Source organism: Microtus oregoni, unplaced genomic scaffold (assembly GCF_018167655.1).
Source record: "Microtus oregoni isolate MIOR12 unplaced genomic scaffold, Mior012 000189F_ref0000355, whole genome shotgun sequence".
Taxonomy (NCBI): domain Eukaryota; kingdom Metazoa; phylum Chordata; class Mammalia; order Rodentia; family Cricetidae; genus Microtus; species Microtus oregoni.
This window is the reverse complement of record NW_024544848.1, coordinates 462,153-480,731: the sequence shown is the minus strand read 5'-3', so window position 1 is coordinate 480,731 and position 18,579 is coordinate 462,153. Positions and strand designations below refer to the sequence as shown.

Below are 18,579 nucleotides of genomic sequence, written 5' to 3'. Positions count from 1 at the left end.
CTGCTTCTTCCTCCTGTTGGAATGTTTGGCGGCCAGCTCTTCCTGTAACAAGTCTCAGCTTAGCTGACCCTTCAGAAGAGCTTCCCCCATGGATATAGAATAGCTGACACTTTACTTCTGTCACTGATCTACAATCTTTTATTCAGAGTTATTATCACTGTGTAAAATTACCATGCTATTTGGTATGTTCAGTCTGTTCCTACCTCTATCCTGCATCCTCACTAAAATGGGAAATTCCATGAGGGTTGGAACTATGTTTTTCCTGTTCACTACCAGATCCTTAGTGGCTAGCACAGTACACCTGGAACACAGGAGGCACTTAGATATTTGATAAATGAATAAAGATGTTTTATAAGCACTGTGCTAGGTATTCAAAGATTTTGAGGCATTATTATTTCTGAAAATACTTACTGATAGGGAAACACAACACACACACATTTTCTATAAGTTCAGAAATGCAAAATAAATCAAGGCTTAAAAGGTAGGTAAGCTGTGAGGAATTTGTCTGTGTGAGCTTTAATGATTTCTGGAAAAAACCTCATCCTGTAAAAAGGTCTAATTTATTTATTTAGTCTCCTTCACCTCCAAAAAGATTTACTACTCTGAAATGGTCCTAAATAATTCTATGAAATGGGTTCAGGTTATATAGGAATTTATAGTCAGATAGATTTGTTCAAAATTGTGGAGAATAAACTGCACATAAAGAGCAGTGAATGGTGAGGTGAGCCTACTTGCAAATGGGCCAGTTACTATTGTGCTCAGTGTTTTCCTGAGCTTACAATGTCAGCTCTGTCCACGGGCAGATGACAGACACTGTGGGTAACTGTTAATTCTTACTAGCTAACACTGATGAGGTATTAAGCACATGTCAGGCAGAAAACAGCCTAAGTACAGTAAACATATCAATGTAGTTCTTACTCCAACTAAGGTTGAGCTTGAGTTCACAGAGCCAGTTCACAGCAGAAGGAAGGAATTTAGCCTCAGTCCTGCCTGAATTTAGAGCTTAAATCATACTTATCCCATAGAAGACATCATGTCTGGAGAGGAATGAATTGTAATCTGGTCCCCACATATGCAATATCGAGAAACAAGATAATAAATATCCAGGGCAATTCACTCCTGTTGTGATTATTTGTCAGGAGCCAATTTCCTCCTAAAATTATTGCATCACCCTGGGGAGTCTGCAGAGAACCCCACACCCCTAATTGTGTTAGGAATCGTTCTATAGACAGAGCCTACCCCACACCCAAATTGGCTGTTAATAGAGAGCTATCTGTTAGCGGAACCGCCCCACATTCCAAACTATCTAGAGAACTAGGTGTGTCAACTCGTGACTTCCTGACCTACGTGACCAACGAGGACCACGTGACCAACATGAACCACGCGGCTGTGCCCACCCCCCAACTCCTTACCCTATATAAGCTGTACCCCATCTCTAATAAACGGAGGCTCTGACAAACCTAGCATGGCCTCCTTCCTCTCAGCTCATATCTTCCAGATAGCGCCTCTCCGGGACCCTGGAATAACTGACTGCAGGGTGGGTTACAACCCCTAGACTGAGTAGCCCACCCCAAAGCGGTTTACAATTATTCAAATGTGAGGACACTAATAGGGCACCAACCCTTTTTATTTTCCTGCTTTGGTATATCGAGGACAACAATGATTAAATGAGATCACACTCACAAAGCTAAGCTGAGCCTAGGACAGATGTAGGAGAACTGTCCAGGCTCATTCTGCAGGGAAAGGGCCTGCTTCAGCAGGTCAGCTGTATTAGAATGCACACACAGGAGTAGAGAGTGGAAAACAGAGAAGGTTAACATGGATTTAGAGTAATTTAGGAATGACTTCGATAGCAAAGGTGGTATTCAAACTGAGTTCAATAAGGACACATCTCAGCTGTAAAAGTAAGCTCGCCCAGACATAGAACTGTATTTCTAATTTACTACAGTCAAATAGAATGGAGTTAAACACTCTCAGAGATGTGTTTGAATTTAGCCATTAAAGCTCAGAAAAATTAGGTAGGGTCAAAAACAAAAAACCACCAAACCACAAAACAAGAGAGGGAGGGAGGGAGGGAAGGAGGGAGGGAGGGAGAGAGAGACAGACAGAGAGAGAGAGAGAGAGAGAGAGAGAGAGAGAGAGAGAGAGAGAGAGAGAGAGAGAAAAGAGAAAGAAAGAAAAATTAGGTAGGGGACATATGAAATTGCTTCTTTCAAGATAGTTACTTTGAAGGACAAAGTTTTAGAAACATTACACATAAAATGAAATAGCATGTATTTAAAAACTCACAGGTATGGGCATGATACATGTTATATTGTAACTATTATTTTAAAATAAGCATTTAGGACGTGAGGGCGATCTGGCTGCGACATCTGTCACCCCACTGATTGCCAGGGTTGATTCAGCTGATCTGGCTGCCTAGGCGGGTGTCCCCTTCCTCACTGCTCCATGTGTGTCTCTCCCAAAGCTGTGCGCGCCGTTGAAGAGGATGACCTTCCCCGAATAGAGGACTGGTGCCCTGCTAGAACTTCCAAACAAGCTCTCAAGACTTTAAAATAAGCATTTAAAATAAATAGTTGCAGTAAGAACAAGGTTATTTTCAACACGAATTACGATCTGTAATTGTTTTTTTTTAAGAAAAAAAGATATGTATTATTTTTGCTGTGCCTGTACGTATACACCTTTGTGTAGATGACCTTGCAGGTCAGAAGATGTCAGATCCCCTGGACCTGGAGTTATGGCGGCAGTCATGAGCTTCCTGATGTAGGTGCTGAAAACTGAACTCGAGTCCTTCAGAAGAGCAAGCACTCTCAACCACAGAACCTTCTTGCAAGCCCCTGCAATTCTACTCTTGAATTGCAGATTTTTTTTTTGTTGCAGATTTTGAACTGCAGTAGATAGCTATGAACCTCTTCTCTACAAAAAAAGCTTCTTAGCTATTCCACATTTCTAATAACTGGCTAGATGCAAGTGCTATTCCCATGTTTTTGTAGAAACTAATGAAAAATATGCAGGAGTTCTGTGCTGTCTAAAACAAAGACACCCTGAGTTTAATTCCTGGAACCACAGGGTGGAAGGAAGACTCCTTCAACTTATTCTCTGACCTCCATGCACATGTGCCACCCTAAATAAATATAACACAAAACCAAAGTCAGTTTTTCATTAAAAAAATCGCCCTCAATTATAGGTTTTTGTGGGTTAGGAAGCATAGAGTTTCAGTCAGTGATGGAAGACCCATAAGGAAGCAGATCCTTATCTGAGGAGTGCATAGTCCTTGAAGAGCCACTTTTACAACTATGATACAAGGTCAACAAAAACAACAAAATCAAAATATTGGTTATTACCTGGGATTATACTTAGTCTGATACTATAGTCACGAACTACAAAATGATATTTCAGTCAATGGTATACTACATACACAAGATTATATTGAAGCCAAAAATTTTCTAGGGCCTCGTGACTTCATGGCACAATGCCTACTTACATGTTGCTGCTGTAAACAAACCTGTTGCATAGTCAGTCAGACGAAAGCATAATATATAGTTATCCATGGAACATCAGACTAGAGAGCCATGATGTTACTGGCTTAGTTATTTACTAGGTTATACTCTCTATCATTATTTTACAGTGTGTTCCTTCTACTTAGAAAAAATGTTTAATCATGGTAGCCCATTGGTTATAATCTAAGCATTTGGGAGGCCAAGGCAAGAGGATCCTCAATTTGAGGCTAGTCTGGGCTACTTTGTGAGATCCTAGGTCAAACATAAATCAAGACCAAAACCTAAAACGAAGAAACAACACATTTACTGTAAAAATGCACGCTGTGCTGTCCTGGTACTAGCCACACATGCTTGTGTTTAATGTGTCTCTTGATTTCATCATTTTTCTTGTGCTTGTTAAATCTCATGTTGTTTTCTCACTATGATTCTAAGAGCCTCCCAGAACTATGGCATATACATGTCTACACAGTGTGTAGCCTGGTGTACACTAGTAGCCTATATCACCTAAGCTCTTGTAAGAACACTCTATGATATGCTTACAATGGCAAAATTGCCTAGTAACATTCTTCAGAATTTATCTCAATAGCAGATGACATGATTGTATAAGGATAAAATACACTTGATGACACTAGCAATATTTTATGAAGGTTTTAAAAACTTCTTGTGAAAGTATGGTTTTGGTCTAGTGATGTGTTACTTACCATGAAATGAGGTTGTGTTAAAATACGCTTTAGTTCCTTTGCGTCATTATTCTCAGGGTAACATGAAATTTCTTCCAATACCTAAAAAAACAAGTAAGAAACATACTAGTGCATACTAGTGCAAAATGATATGAAATTTACAAAGCATGGAACTCCTTTAAATTAAAAACCATGAGTGGGTTTTTGTAGTGGCAAAGCCAATTTCTTTGAAAACATTTGTTGAGTTCAAAAGTTATTAAAATAGGAGAAAGATATTGATAGTATTAAAATGAAACAAAAGCAACAATAGTTTGCCTTCAATACTCAGCTGTGACCCAATGGTAACAAAAAGTAAAACACAAAATGGGAAGTTTATAACACGTACTTATTACAGGTTTAGGAAACTTATGTAGCTTAGTAAGAAAATTCAAATTTGCCCCCCAAATCAATTTGTACTGAAAGTTAGTAACAGCCTTTAAAATTGAATAGTGCTGCTAGTTCCTTAAAAAGATGACCGGAGGTTCAATGAAAACAATGTACAAAAGAATGCTAATTAAGTAGAATAATTAATTATGAATACACTTAAGTAATTTTCCTTGCAGCCTAGTGGGAGGAATGCTGTTCTCCATGCTTATCTTCCAACATGGAGAAAACAATGCTCCTGCCAATGGTCCCTTTGACGAAATTCCAGCAAACCTGAGACCAAATTTAACAACTCAAACACCTTCAGCAGCTTTTGTTCTGCACTCAAACTTTTCTCACCAATCAGGCAATAGCATTTTGTTTGCATTGGTGAAAATGCTGATTGCAAATCAACTGCTCTAAAAAGGCAAGGAAGGGAGCTCACCAGTTCACCTTAATCCAGGTCTAGCAGCCTACAGCAGTGCCTTGGTTTTCTGAGCAGGTACCTGTTACTGCTCTATTTGCAGATGGCTGGCCTCTAAATTGCACTCAACTGAATTCTAAGCATGGATCCAATCTAGGATTGCCTCAACACTACTGGGTGTAAGGGGCACATAGCCCTTCAACTAGCATGACTCTCCTGCCTCACTCAACCTGCCAGAACTTCAACTAGCATGACTCTCCTGCCTCACTCAATCTGCCAGAACTTCAGGAAGGGGGTCACATGGCCTGAGTCTCAGATTTCAGCACCCTACCACTCACACCCTTACTGCTGTTTCGTATTCAAATGCCCTGCTAATGATTGCTGGTTATGCAGCTAATTCCTATTGCTTACTAAAATTAAAGTAGTTCTCTGGTGTATTCTCCTTCTCTTCCAGGAACAAGGGGAAAGCACAAACTCTCTTTCCCTTGCCACTTTCATGGTTTATGATTTTAATTACAGAGGTGTGATCTCCTAAGCTAGGGGAAATTCTTCAACTGTATAATTAGGACAAAGGATTGTCCCCAGAGTGTCTCAGCTTCTATCTATTTAGGTATTGATAAAATTGCTCAGTGACTCATGATTCCTGACTGATAGTGTTAATTCCTTTCAAAGAATGAAAGAACGCTTGCTGGGCCAATTAAGACAGATTTCTCTTACCCTATTCTCATCAAGCAAATAGGCCTGGCAGTCACCGTGGTCTAATTTCTCAGTGACTATGTAAGTGCACACACACACACACACACACACACACACACACACACACACACACACACATCAAAGGTCATGTTTCACATCTGCTAGAAAGCTGGTTGTGCTGGTACACACCTGTCACCCCAAAACTGGACTATATGGGGAGATCCTGTCTCAACAAAACAAAACCCAGAACAAAATCTGCTGAAAGGGGATTATGTCTTCAAAACGCTTTCATTTAGTAATCACACCTTGTAAGAAATATTTTTAAAAGGAAGCGTTTATTTGCATAAAAACTTTAAAAGATCAGACAGTTAAAAGAAAGTATTTCCTAATGGGGTAATTTCTACATCATTCTAGTAATAAGAAAAAAATTACACAGTTGTTGTATCATATTCATAAAGATCAAATAGAGGCATAAAATGCTTGTTACATATTAGATCCAAACCAACATATTTTGATCTAAGTCTACATGTAAATGAAAAAGATACAAAAATAGAAGCAACTGTTTTAGGGTGGTGGGATCCTGGGTGAATTTTGTTTTCCAAGCTTTCTGCAAAGTCATGCTTCTATAATAAACAAACATGAAAAAATTTGTGGCAAATACGTTTATGGGTTGATGATGCATAAAAATGACTTCTTTGAATTTGGTATATTTAATTGTTATATAAAAGTCAATTAACCTCCACACAGTACCACATTAAAGAAGCAACTCACATTTTTAAAGCATGTCTATTCCTACCAGGTGCAGTAAAATAACATCAAAAAAGATGTCATTTACACAGCAAAACCAGGAGAAATTGGGAACTACAGTTGCGGAGACTTTTTTCTTCCCTACATGGATGTTCAATGATAAATTTAACAATCAGAATCTGAGTATGAGTCAAACTGCAATCCTAATGAATGCGCCTCTTCATTAAAGGTAGCAAACGTGACAACACTAAATACTTTGAGAAAAAGATGTCACTTACCTCTTTGGCTCTCTGTACTGCATCGCTTGGAGGATTCCTGATTTGTGGTGAAGACTTTGTGTTAATTTTGTCATACAGCTAAAAAAGCAAAGAAGAAAATCCAATCAATATCCATCACGTTTTGCTACAGTTTATAGCTTTCTGCTTATTATTTCAACAATGTTTTCCTCTTAAAAAGTCAGGGAGATGATGTCTCTGGGTCTTCTTTGCAATTGTTCATCATTCAAGGGAACTTGTCAGAATATGAGTTTCATGCTTATCTTTTTAAAGTCAATACTTTTAAAGAGAGCAATTAACATTTGTCAATACAGCAGCAATCCCAAGATTTCCTTCCAGACAGAAGCAACATTCACTAATGTAACTATGGAGAAAAATGGAAGAACAGTTTCTGGCCAAGAAGAGTCTAAAAGAATTTTCACAGAAACCTAGATCTTGGGAAAGGGCAAACCAACTCCTTCTAGGAAGAAATATTCTCATAGAGGTTTTTCTTGTCTTACTAGGGATGGTCAATATCAGAATCAGTGCTGGAGCCTTCAGCAGGGAGTCAGGGACAGAAACTTCATCTCCTTTGACTTTGCAAATCAGAGTGTGACAGGACTGAAACAGTTCTAAATAAATTTACACTTCCTCGCACAAACGTGAAAGAATCAAGCACCAACTTGCTAAAGAACATTAATTTAATTTGTCAGAGAAAATATTCTGCAGTTTAGAAGTACAATTAAAATGCTAGTTTTACCCCAAACAGAATGGCCCACAGTGAACAGTGTGCTCTGAAAAGTAAAAAGTTAAAGTGACCTTGGCTAGTCTGATGGCTTCTATTTCCTAACTTCTCTAAAACAGCCTGACATTTGGGGATTGGTTTGTCCCTCCCCCAACTTTTCTCTGCATACCAATGTTAGTCTAGAGGTGAAATACTGACTGTAAACATTCTTCATTTATAGTTAGATGCCAGAAAAAAATCTTTTATTTATTTATAACTTGTAAATATTTAGGCCATACCATACATTAAAAATTCCTAAATAAGGTATTAAAAAATGATCAAGAGAAAGTGAAAATAGAGGAGGGGCCATTTTGTGATGCCATTAATTAAGAAAGTACTGCTGAATTGAAGACTGAATAAATAGTTTAAGCAGAAAAGTAAAATGCTACTCTACTTAAAACATTTTAGGGTATGTTGTTTGGTCAAATCCTTAGAGAATATATGTGGATGGTCTCTGTCTTCTTAAGGTTTACTTCTCTAGTGATTGCCAACTAAAATCTGGAATAAAAAAAATGTACTTTTAAAATACACACACACACACACACACACACACACACACACACACACACACACACACACGCAGGGTCTCACTATATAGTCCTGGCTGGCCTGGAATTCACCATGTAGACCAGGCTGTCCTCTTACTTGTAGATATCCAATTGTCTTTGAACTCAGAGGGTTCTGCCTGCCTCTGCCTCCTGAGTATTAGGATTAAAAGCATGTATCACAGTTCCCAGCCTGTCAATGCCAAGTATGTCAACACGAACTCGATTCCCAGGACTCATATGGTAGAGGGAGAGAACCAACTCTCTCAGGATGTCCTCTGAAACCCACATGAGCACATTCTCATAACTCCCCAAATAAAATATAATTAAAAAATACATGGAGTGGTTCTGAGATTGGTGGTATATGCCTTTGATCTCAGCATTAATGAGGCAGAGGCAGATATCCCTTTGAGTTTTAGACCAGCCAGGTCTATCTACATATTGAGTTCCAGGACAGTTAGAGCTACATGAGAGACTGTTTCAAAAACCAAAACAACAAGCACCACAACAACACAGACATTTAGTGGGCCAGCAAAATGGCTTAGGTGGCAAAGGTGTTAAGCATCAAGCCTGTGATATGAGTTTGATTCCTGGAGCCTGCATGGTGGAAGGAGAGAACAAACAGCTGTTCTCTGACTTCCACACTTGCACTGCGGCAGGAATGCTTGCATGTATACCACACGCATGCACGCACACACAAATAGAAGTGCATGTACACCACACGCGTGCACGCGCACACAAATAGAAGTGCATGTACACCACACGCGTGCACGCACACACAAATAGAAGTGCATGTACACCACACGCGTGCACGCGCACACAAATAGAAGTGCATGTACACCACCACGCGTGCACGCACACACCACACGCGTGCACGCACACGCACAAATAGAAGTGCATGTACACCACACGCGTGCACGCACACACACACAAATAGAAGTGCATGTACACCACATGCGTGCACGCACACACAAATAGAAGTGCATGTACACCACACGCGTGCATGTGCACACACACAAATAGAAGTGCATGTACACCACACGCGTGCATGTGCACACACACAAATAGAAGTGCATGTACACCACACGTGTGCACGCACACACACACAAATAGAAGTGCATGTACACCACACGCGTGCACGCACACACACACACAAATAGAAGTGCATGTACACCACACGTGTGCACGCACACACACACAAATAGAAGTGCATGTACACCACACGCGTGCACGCACACACACACACAAATAGAAGTGTAATCTTAAAAAAGATACTTGGCTAGCCTTGATGGCAAAGTATTAATAACTAAAGTTTAAAGAACTTAAATGAATAATAATAATAATAACAACAGTAAAACCTCAAGGCCATTTAAAAGAACAACAAATTTAATTCAAGGCCTTGCAGGTTGATTGCCCTGTCACTTTACACTGTTCATGCTGCAAATTCTTTACCTAAAACAGCTTTAATGTTTTCTCAATCAAAGACTATTGCTGACACAACTTCCAACACTTTCAAATATGATTAGAATTGCTTTCTATTTTCACAATTAATAAATGCATACCAACCTTTACTCACAGAGCAGCAAACACCCACCCTTCCCAATTTCTGAACCTGGAGACTTGATTTTTAACCTGGTCTCACTAAGCCAAGTAGAGTCCCTTAGTTCTTATGTCAGTGCATTTTCTTTTAGGAAAAAAAAAATGGTGCTAAGGCACAGCACTCAAGCTTTGACTCTGCTAACATCTAAAATCTACATGTTAGTATAGTGTCTTGAAGACTTTTAACTGGTCCCTAGAAGACATTCTTGAGCCTCACTCTGGACCTACTAGAGATGCTTTCATATGCTCTGTGGGTTTTTAGTTAGTTAGTTTGGTGTTTTTTCCTGAGACAGGGTTTCTCTGTGTAGCTTTGGAGCCTGTCCTGGAACTTGCTCTGTAGACCAGGCTAGCCTAGAACTCACAGAGATCCTCCTGCCTCTGCCTCCCAAGTGCTGGGATTAAAGGTGTGCGCCACCACTGCCCAGCTAGTACTAACTTTTGAGTAATAGTAGTCATTCTAATTGCCCCCTCCACAAGATGGAACCCATACCTGACACTGCTTGGGTGACTGAGAACCTGAGACTAGATAGTGCAGGGACCTAGAGAACAAATAACACTCTTCTAAAAAAAAAGTAGCAATAAAATGACTCCTAATGGCATTCTGTTATACTCATATGCATGCATGCACACACACATGCACACACACACACACACACACACACACACACACACACACACACGCACGCACGCACGCACGCATGCGCGCGCTCTAGAACGCCAAACTAAAGGCAACAGAAGTCTGTGGCACCAAGCCTCCTAGGAAGCTGCCAGTGCTGGTGGAGGGCTTGTTGCACAGCAGTCAGCGCTCCTTCCACAGTCGGCCTAGGCCTTATTCTGCCTGCAGAGGCAGAAGCATGACGTGCAGGAGTCACAAGCTTGAGGAGAGAACACATTTGATTTTCCCTTCTCCTCCTCCTTGAGAACTGTTCTTCCATGATGTAAAGTGAAGGGTACGGGGACCCTCCAGACAAGCTTGCACAGGAACTGGAAGCGGCAAACAGGAGAACTCCTGGCATTAGTCTTTGGCTAGAGCTTGCCAAGTTGCAGCAATTTACTGGCTCACACTGACACACTAGGATGGGCAGCTTTGTTCAGAGACTCCTTGGGGAGGCTCAACACATGATATTTTAGGTCTTCAGTAAAAGGTGACTAGTGTCTGCTTCTTTTATGCTGACCTGGGGTAACTCCCAGTACATATTAAGGTAAGAATGTGTACTTTCTATGAGTCAAATAAACACCTGAGAGGGTAACCTGCCCAAAGTCATTCTGATCGAGTGCTGTCCAAGAGGACTGCCTGCACAGAGCAAGAAGACCCAGAAATAGAGGTTAGGGGTAATACCACAGGGCAGGAGACGAGAGTGTGCTTCTGAGGCTAGCTCAGGCTGTGCCAACAATGCTAAAGCTGCACATTTGCAACTCAGGACATCACCAACACTGGGATGCCTGCCATATCAAGGGCATCAACAACCAAAAAGGAAGTGGCTGTCTGATGTTCATGATTATAGAACATGCTGTGTAAGGGCTTCTTTTTCTTCTCCTTGACCCTTGAGTTCTCCAACAAAAGATAAGAGGACACAGCATATGTTTCATAACTGTTTCCTCAAAAATTAAAAATTTGAACTTGTACATAGAAGTTATGAATACATATTTGTAAAAAACTGTAGAGTACCACAAAAATGAACACAGCAGAAATACCTATTTCAGTTGGTTTCTTTAGGAACCAGATACAATTTCTATTTGATCCTGCTTGCACACTAAAAAAATTTCCCATATTCAACACATTTTGGTCATATTTAATTCTTTTTTGAATCTTTCAAGTCTGCCTTATTTAACAAGATTTTTTAAGATAGAAGATCTTAGATACTGATACAGTTCTATTTCTTCATTTCGAAGAGAATGCCATAGTTTGGATAAATGTCAAATGAGACAAGAAGTCTTGTTTGCCAGCTTGTGGCATTAGTGGGAAGCAGTAGAACCTTTAAGAAGTGGGTCTAGTAGGTGGAAGTTAGGTCCCTGGGGCTGAACCTTAGAAGCAGTTATTAGTGTTCCATTCCCTTCTCTTTCTTTCTTGTATGTCACGAAGTGGGCAGCCTCTTCTGCGATGATCTATTTATTGCCTTCCCACAGGCCCAAAAGCAATAGGGAGAACTAACTAAAACCTCTAAAACTGTGAGCCAAAATACTTTTTCTTCCTTTGAAGGTGATTATTTCAAGTATTTTGTCATAGCAACTAAAAGCTAACCAATGCAGAAGTGAAAACTAATGTCTACTGAGGTTAAATGCTGCACTTAGGGTTACATAACCAGAGCAGTGGAGAATGATTATGTGGCCTTTTGTCTCACACCAGCTATCTTTGGATTATATTGGAATTTAGTAATAACAACCCATGCTTTAGTAAAAATGCAGAAAATACTATTCATAGACCATGACAAAAATAAAGTAACTATGGTTTGGAAGTTATTAGTCAATCAATTGCAAGTTTTGTCATGCTAAGATCTTAATCTTATCCTGGCCGAAAGAAATGTTTTAGGCTTTAGGGGCTCTCTGGCCTCGGGCACTCTATTAAAGTCATTGTGTTGTGTAAAGACAGCTGCTAACAATGAACAGACATGGCTATGTTTCAATAAAATATTTATCAAACCAAGACTTGGCTGGATTTGGCTTGAGAGTGAGAACTTGTGACCTCTGCTCTAGAAGTTTAAATTCAAGGTGGTCTGGCAACATCAAAATATATTTCTTTTTGTGATGTGCATTTCTTAAGTCTAAAGATAATAAAGCATGTTTATAAGACTGGCATGCTGAAGCAGGTGGCCTAGAGGATGAGAAGATGTTAATAAATTATTTCTAGATGGAAAACAAGGATGTAGAACTCTATGACTGTTTGCATTCTTTTTCTAAAGAAGTTACCTACCCAAGTTCAGCTATATATCTTCAAACCACACACATAGCATTAAGGCAAAAACAAGGAAATGTGAACAGCTGCAAGGGAAACTGGCTGTCTCACACTGTGTCACTTCCAGACAGTTCTGTTCCTTGCCAGTCTTTGGCACTGGGTCAGATATGACCACACACAGCTACATGGACACACTTCACCTCTGTCTCAAGGAGAGTAGGCAAGCTGTGTTCTACGCTGTAGATGTTTCAAACAAAGCAGAGTAAACTCAGTGGTAATGTTCAGTTCCTATCTCCTGAGCATGTACTTTGCAATAGAAAGATGAAATCAATTAATATGTCACTTTTAATTTACTTACAAAGCATTAAATGAAGCTTCTTTTTTTAAATGTCATACTCTATTACATCTTACTTTTGATTTTATAGTCCTCAAATAGAAGTGATTGCAAATTGTTTTATTTATCATTGAATATTTAAACTAGAATTAGTGAAAAGATGCTATGAAATAATTCTCTCTGGGTTGTACAAGCCATTCCCCCCCCCCAAGAGAAAACAATATCAAAGAACAATGATATAAACCACTTAAGACAAGATTATAACTTTTTTTTTGGGTTTTTTCAAGGCAGGGTTTCTCTATGTATCCTTGGCTATCCTGAAACTATCTCTGTAGATCAGGCTGACCTCAAATTCACAGAGGTCCGCCTGCCTCTGCCTCTTGAGTGCTGGGATTAAAGGCGTGCACTGCCACCACCCATCATGATTATAACTTTTACAAGACTGTGAGCATGGACCAAACAACGAATGGGCTTGGAGAGCTGCAGAGAAGAGTGAAGTTCATTAGCAACTGCTTACTTTAAAGACAGTGAAGCAACTTCCTGTTGAAAAAGAATTCAAGTTCGTACATGGACACAAAATAATGAAATGCTTGCAATCCTAGTAAGACAGATAATAAGAGTATGAGGAAAGTTGCATGAAATGGCAGTGGTGAGATAAGAAACAGACTATCTTATTAGGAACTTCCTTCATAGTTTCTGTGAATCATCTGTGAAGAAGCTGGGTGAACAGGAACCAAGTTCCAATATCACACCTTAGTGAACTGAGAAGTGAGAGGCAAAAGGGTTTTTCTCACGTACAATACATTTGAAATCCAGAAAAATGTTAGCAAAGGTAGTGATTTATTACTAAAAGTCAGGGAACTGGCAAGCAGTTATCACTTTGAAGATGATTTTTTAGGTTGTAAATTGAAGAAATAGTTCTGAGATCTAAACTCTTGTTTTCCTGCTCAGGCTAACATACCAACTTAAGATCTTCAACATAAACACCTACCCAGCAGGCTTGAAGGGAGGAGGTCCAGAAAACCCCATCTCTTAAATATAAACAAAACCAAAAATGAAAGAGCCTTTCCAAGATCACTGGCACCATTAAACATGAGATAGTGCCAAGGCAGCATGATGGGGCCACACATCCTTAGCATCATTAACATGAGATAATGACAAGATAGTCCATACAGGTCTGAACAAAACTGCAAAAGCTGAAACGAAATTTTCAAAAAATTTAAGGAGCTATAAATCTATAAACTCCAAGAAAAATATCTTAAACATTTAAGAATGATTATGTACCATTGTGATTCCATGATTTTAAAAAATCAATACCACCAGGGTGTGTCTTCCTTCTTCCTACCTCCCTCCCTCCTTCCCTCCCCCTCTTTCTCCCTCTCTCTTTTTTTTTTTTTTTTTGAGACAGTGTTTCTCTGTAGCTTGGAGCCTGTCTTGGCAATGTGGACCAGGCTGGCCTTGAACTCAGAGATCCACCTGCTTCTGCCTCCCAAGTTCTGGGATTAAAGGTGTGCGCCACTGCCTGGCTTTTATGGACTTTAGTCCATAATATTTGTCTATCCTATCAGCACCGCCTTCCTCTAAACACTTCCGTACTATGGAATTTTCAAATCTGTTTAATTAAAAAACACCCCCTCTGTGTGTGCCTCTGAGTGCATTCCATATATGTTCAGGTACCCATAGAGTCCAGAAGAGGGTGTTAAATCCCATGGAGCTGGCATTCCAGATGGTTGTGAGCTGTTTGCCACGGGTTGCTGTGGACTGAACTCTGGTCCTCTGGAAGAACAGCAAGTACTTACAACTACTGTACCAACTCTCCAGTGCCCAGTTTATTTTGAATAGTTGAGGAAAGCATTCAAATATTAGTCATGCAGATGATTCTCCACTGCAGGGAGACCGTACACTGCATGCATTAGAAAGATGTACTTCCATTGTCTTTGAACAGTATTGTTACAATTAACTCTGAGTTAACTTTCCCTCTAAATATTCAGAAAACAAGTAGTCTCAGCACCTTTTAGAAATCTTAAATTAAACTTGTGTTTCAACTCAAAAGTATGCTAAACCCTCAGAATCTAGTGATGGGAGTAAAGTAGTGAGAGTCCTAGTCTGGAATTAGCTTGTCCTTGGGTAGGGCTCAGTTCATACTGAATAGCTAGAGCTGGAAATAGACTGTAAGTGTACATAGTGGCTGTGTTAGAGTTAGATATGCCAGGAAAGCGTTAGCTAAATAGTAGAACAGTGAAATGCTAGCTCAAGTCTCGTTTTAGTGGGGAAAATATCCGTACTTGAAGTTCTAAGAAGCAGATCAGCTGCCTGGTAATACGACAGTCTAAAGTAAAGCCAGGACTGAAGTTTGCTATGGGCAGTGAAGATAACTGAAAGATAAGTCCCTTTGGGCTAGCTGAAGAGTTCTTGAAAGTCAGTAAATGGGTAGGGGATACTGACACTGGGATTTAGTATTGTAGTATCTACTTTAGTACTGTAAAGTCAATTTCAAACCCTGGTTTATACAATCCATTCAAATACAAACCTTGGATTCATAGCACAAGATAGTGCATTCATTTAAAAAATAATAGAGACTATAGGAACTAACTTAGGATCCAGAAAGAGCAATTATATGAAGAAGGAACCAAAGTACAAATCTCTGTAATTAGCATTTTGAGAAGCTGGTTTTTCCTATTATACATTTACAATATAACATGGATAGTGGATAAGTGTGCAAACAAAATGCAACATATACACATACAACAGACTACTATTCATCTGTCAAAGGGAGGAAGTTTTGATACATGCTCTACGACATGGAAGAACTTTAAGGACCATGATGCTAAATAAAATAGGCTAGTCATAGAAAAACAAATACTGGACAAGTGAGGTGTCTGATCCTTCTGCCTCCATCTCCTGAGTGCTCACTTATAAGGCCTTTGCTGAAACACATAGTTTGCCTATTTTAAGTGGTGACTACTGGTTAATCTATAGCTGTGGTGTTTCATCTTGATTGGCAACTTGATTGAATTTGGGGTAAGTTAGAACCACACTTCTGGGCAGGCAAGTGAAGAAAAACTCTAGCCAGGCAGTGGTAGCACACACCTTTAATCTGAGGCACAGGCAGGCAGATCTCTTGTCAGCTCAGTGCCAGCTTGGTCTACAGAGCAAGTTCCAGGAGAGCCAGGGCTAGCTATGTAAAAAGACACCGTTTAAAAATAAAAACAAACATACAAACAAACAAGAGGAAAGACCCTGTCTCAGAGGGGGGTAGCACTCCACAGTCTAGGGGAAAAAAAGAGTCTAGGAGGAAAACAGTGCTGCTTTAGGCCTGCTTGCCTTAGTTCCTTGCTGGTAAATACATCTTATCTTGTTGCTGATGGGGCTATGGCCATTTTTTTGCTGACAGTGGAATCCAGCTTCTTCTTCCAACATGGACAGAAGAGCAGCAGCTATCTAGAAATCCTGCAGTCCTTGAGTACCATATTTGAATTGCTGAGGTGTGCAAGCTCATGGGATCAACAGCTCCTGGGCACTCAGTCTTTCCAGTGCCTAAACAGTCCCTGCTGGCTATCTGCCTATGCTGTGCAAGCCCCTTTGTAGTGTGGATTCATCCTATTGGCTCTCTTACTGCAGGAAATCTTAACCAACAGTTACATAATTATTGTCTCAATTCAGTTTTTGGAGAAATCTCTGTCCATCCCAAGGCAATAAAGAATTGCCCCTATATTTTCTTTTAAAGGTTATAGGGGCTATGCTACTAGGGCCTTAGTGGCAAAGTACTTGCCTGGCATGCATGTAATCCCAACATGCTCTCTAACACCACAAAACAAAACAATTTTTTTCTTTTTTAATTTTATATATCAAAACTAGTTTCCACTCCCTCTCCTCCTCCCATTCCCTTCACCTTCCCTAAGATATCCAGGCTGAGCAATGTACCCATCCAAAGAGAACAGGATCCCCAAAAGCCAGTACAAGCAGTAGGGATAAATCCTGGTGCCACTGCCAGTGGCCCCTCAGTCTGCCCCAGTCATACATCTGTCAACCACATTCAGAGGGTCTAATCTGGTCCTATGCTTGTTCCTTCCCAGTCTGACTGGAGTTGGTGAGCTCCCATTAGCTCAGTAGACTGTTTCAGTGGGTGTCCCCATCATAGTTTTAAACTTTTACAATGGCTCTATTTTGAGATAAATTTTGGTTTATGGTGTAAGAGTCCATTTTTATATTTTTGCTTATGGAGTCCAATAGTGGTATCTCCATTTAAAGACTATTCCTCTGTCAATTAATTGTAGATATGATAGATAAAAGGGCAGATGGTTGAATCTACTCTTAAAAAGGAGGATATAGATATGATAAGATAAAAAGGTAGATTATTGAATCTACTTTTAAAAAGCAACTACTAGTTTTAAGTGTTTTACATTGGATTAGACTTTTGTATTTTGTATACAAAGTCTGTATATTGATACAAATTTGAGATTAATTTTGTTAGAACATACTGTGTACACATTTCTACTCTTGTTCAAGGTATTGTACCTATACAACGCATTTAACAATGTAATTCAAATTTCTAGTTCTTGAAAATTATTATTACCAACTGTTTAGGATAATAAGGAAATGCAGGCTAGTAGTTAATCACCGACTACAATCGAACTTGTAGTCACATTAGGTATGTTTTCAAGGTCAAACAAAGATATATTTTAGATAGAGAGGTCATCTTCAAACACTCCAGAGATCTACAGACTATGGCATTTAAGATGTTTTAATAACATAGGCTCTTTTTTTTTTTTTATGACAATGAGACACGTGTGCTCCTGGCAGCACCAATCTACTTCAAAGAAGATGATGGTCATTGAAGAAACTCCACAAAGAGTTTATTTTCTTTGTGGAAAAAGTAAGCCACTGGGCAGGAAAGTGCCCTTGTCTCAACTGCTGACAGTATGCTGTCCTAATTGGACAAACAGAATACACACAAAAATGTGACTGCAATATTGTTAAGACAAGGAGGGACAGCCCTTCAGAAGAATACCCTTCTTCACAGAAAAGTCTGTTGGATATGATAGGTCTGTAGACCAAAGATGGATGTCCCAACATTGCAGAGGAACCTTGACTGACTGTCCAGGCAGCCAGCTGTTTCTGTCATTATACAAATATTTTTTTGGAAGTCATTTGCTTGTACTTCCTGCTTACTCAGTTAATATTATTTCCTTCTTAGTTTTCTGAGGGAGTTGAAGACTAGACAGTTATATAGTTTTCCTTGTTTACCAGACACAGAAAAGAAACTCACTAAAGAGGTATAAAGTGTATAAGGTTGAGAGATATCAAAAGAAGTTTTGGATGGTAATGCAAATTATGATAGAAAGTAAATTAGGTACAAGACTTTGGACCCACCAAGATAGGCTAGGCTAGATAATGGAGTATTTTCTCTGAATTTGTCAAATGCAAATGGACTAGACATTGTTGATGTACTTATTGCCTGTGTATATTGTATACAGTTATTGTACTTATTGTATATAGTTTTTCTTATATTGTTTATAGTCTTTTAAAATTTTAGGCAAAAAGGGGAAATGTACTGATATTTTATTTGTATTTTAATAAATAAAGTTTGCCTGAAGATCAGAGTGCAAAGCTAAGCTACTAGAGGCCAGGGAGTATTGGCACACACCTTTAATCCCAGAATTCAGGAGACAGAGGCGGCTGTATCTCTGTGAGTTCAAGGCTACCCTGGGCTACACAAGA

General features: G+C 39.5%; 1 protein-coding gene across 1 annotated transcript in view; it reads right to left on the bottom strand.

Moving 5' to 3' along the window:
* The window catches only part of LOC121445427 (peripheral plasma membrane protein CASK-like), a gene marked incomplete at its 3' end in the record, with an annotated part of 332,821 nt that overhangs the window by 42,660 nt on the left and 271,582 nt on the right, over positions 1-18,579 (bottom strand). Inside the window, exons 13-14 of the mRNA XM_041647561.1 lie at positions 6,728-6,805; positions 4,202-4,282 (exon numbers count right to left, since the gene is read on the bottom strand). Of these exons, the coding sequence (XP_041503495.1) occupies positions 4,202-4,282; positions 6,728-6,805 (159 nt within the window). The remainder of the gene's footprint in view (positions 1-4,201; positions 4,283-6,727; positions 6,806-18,579) is intronic.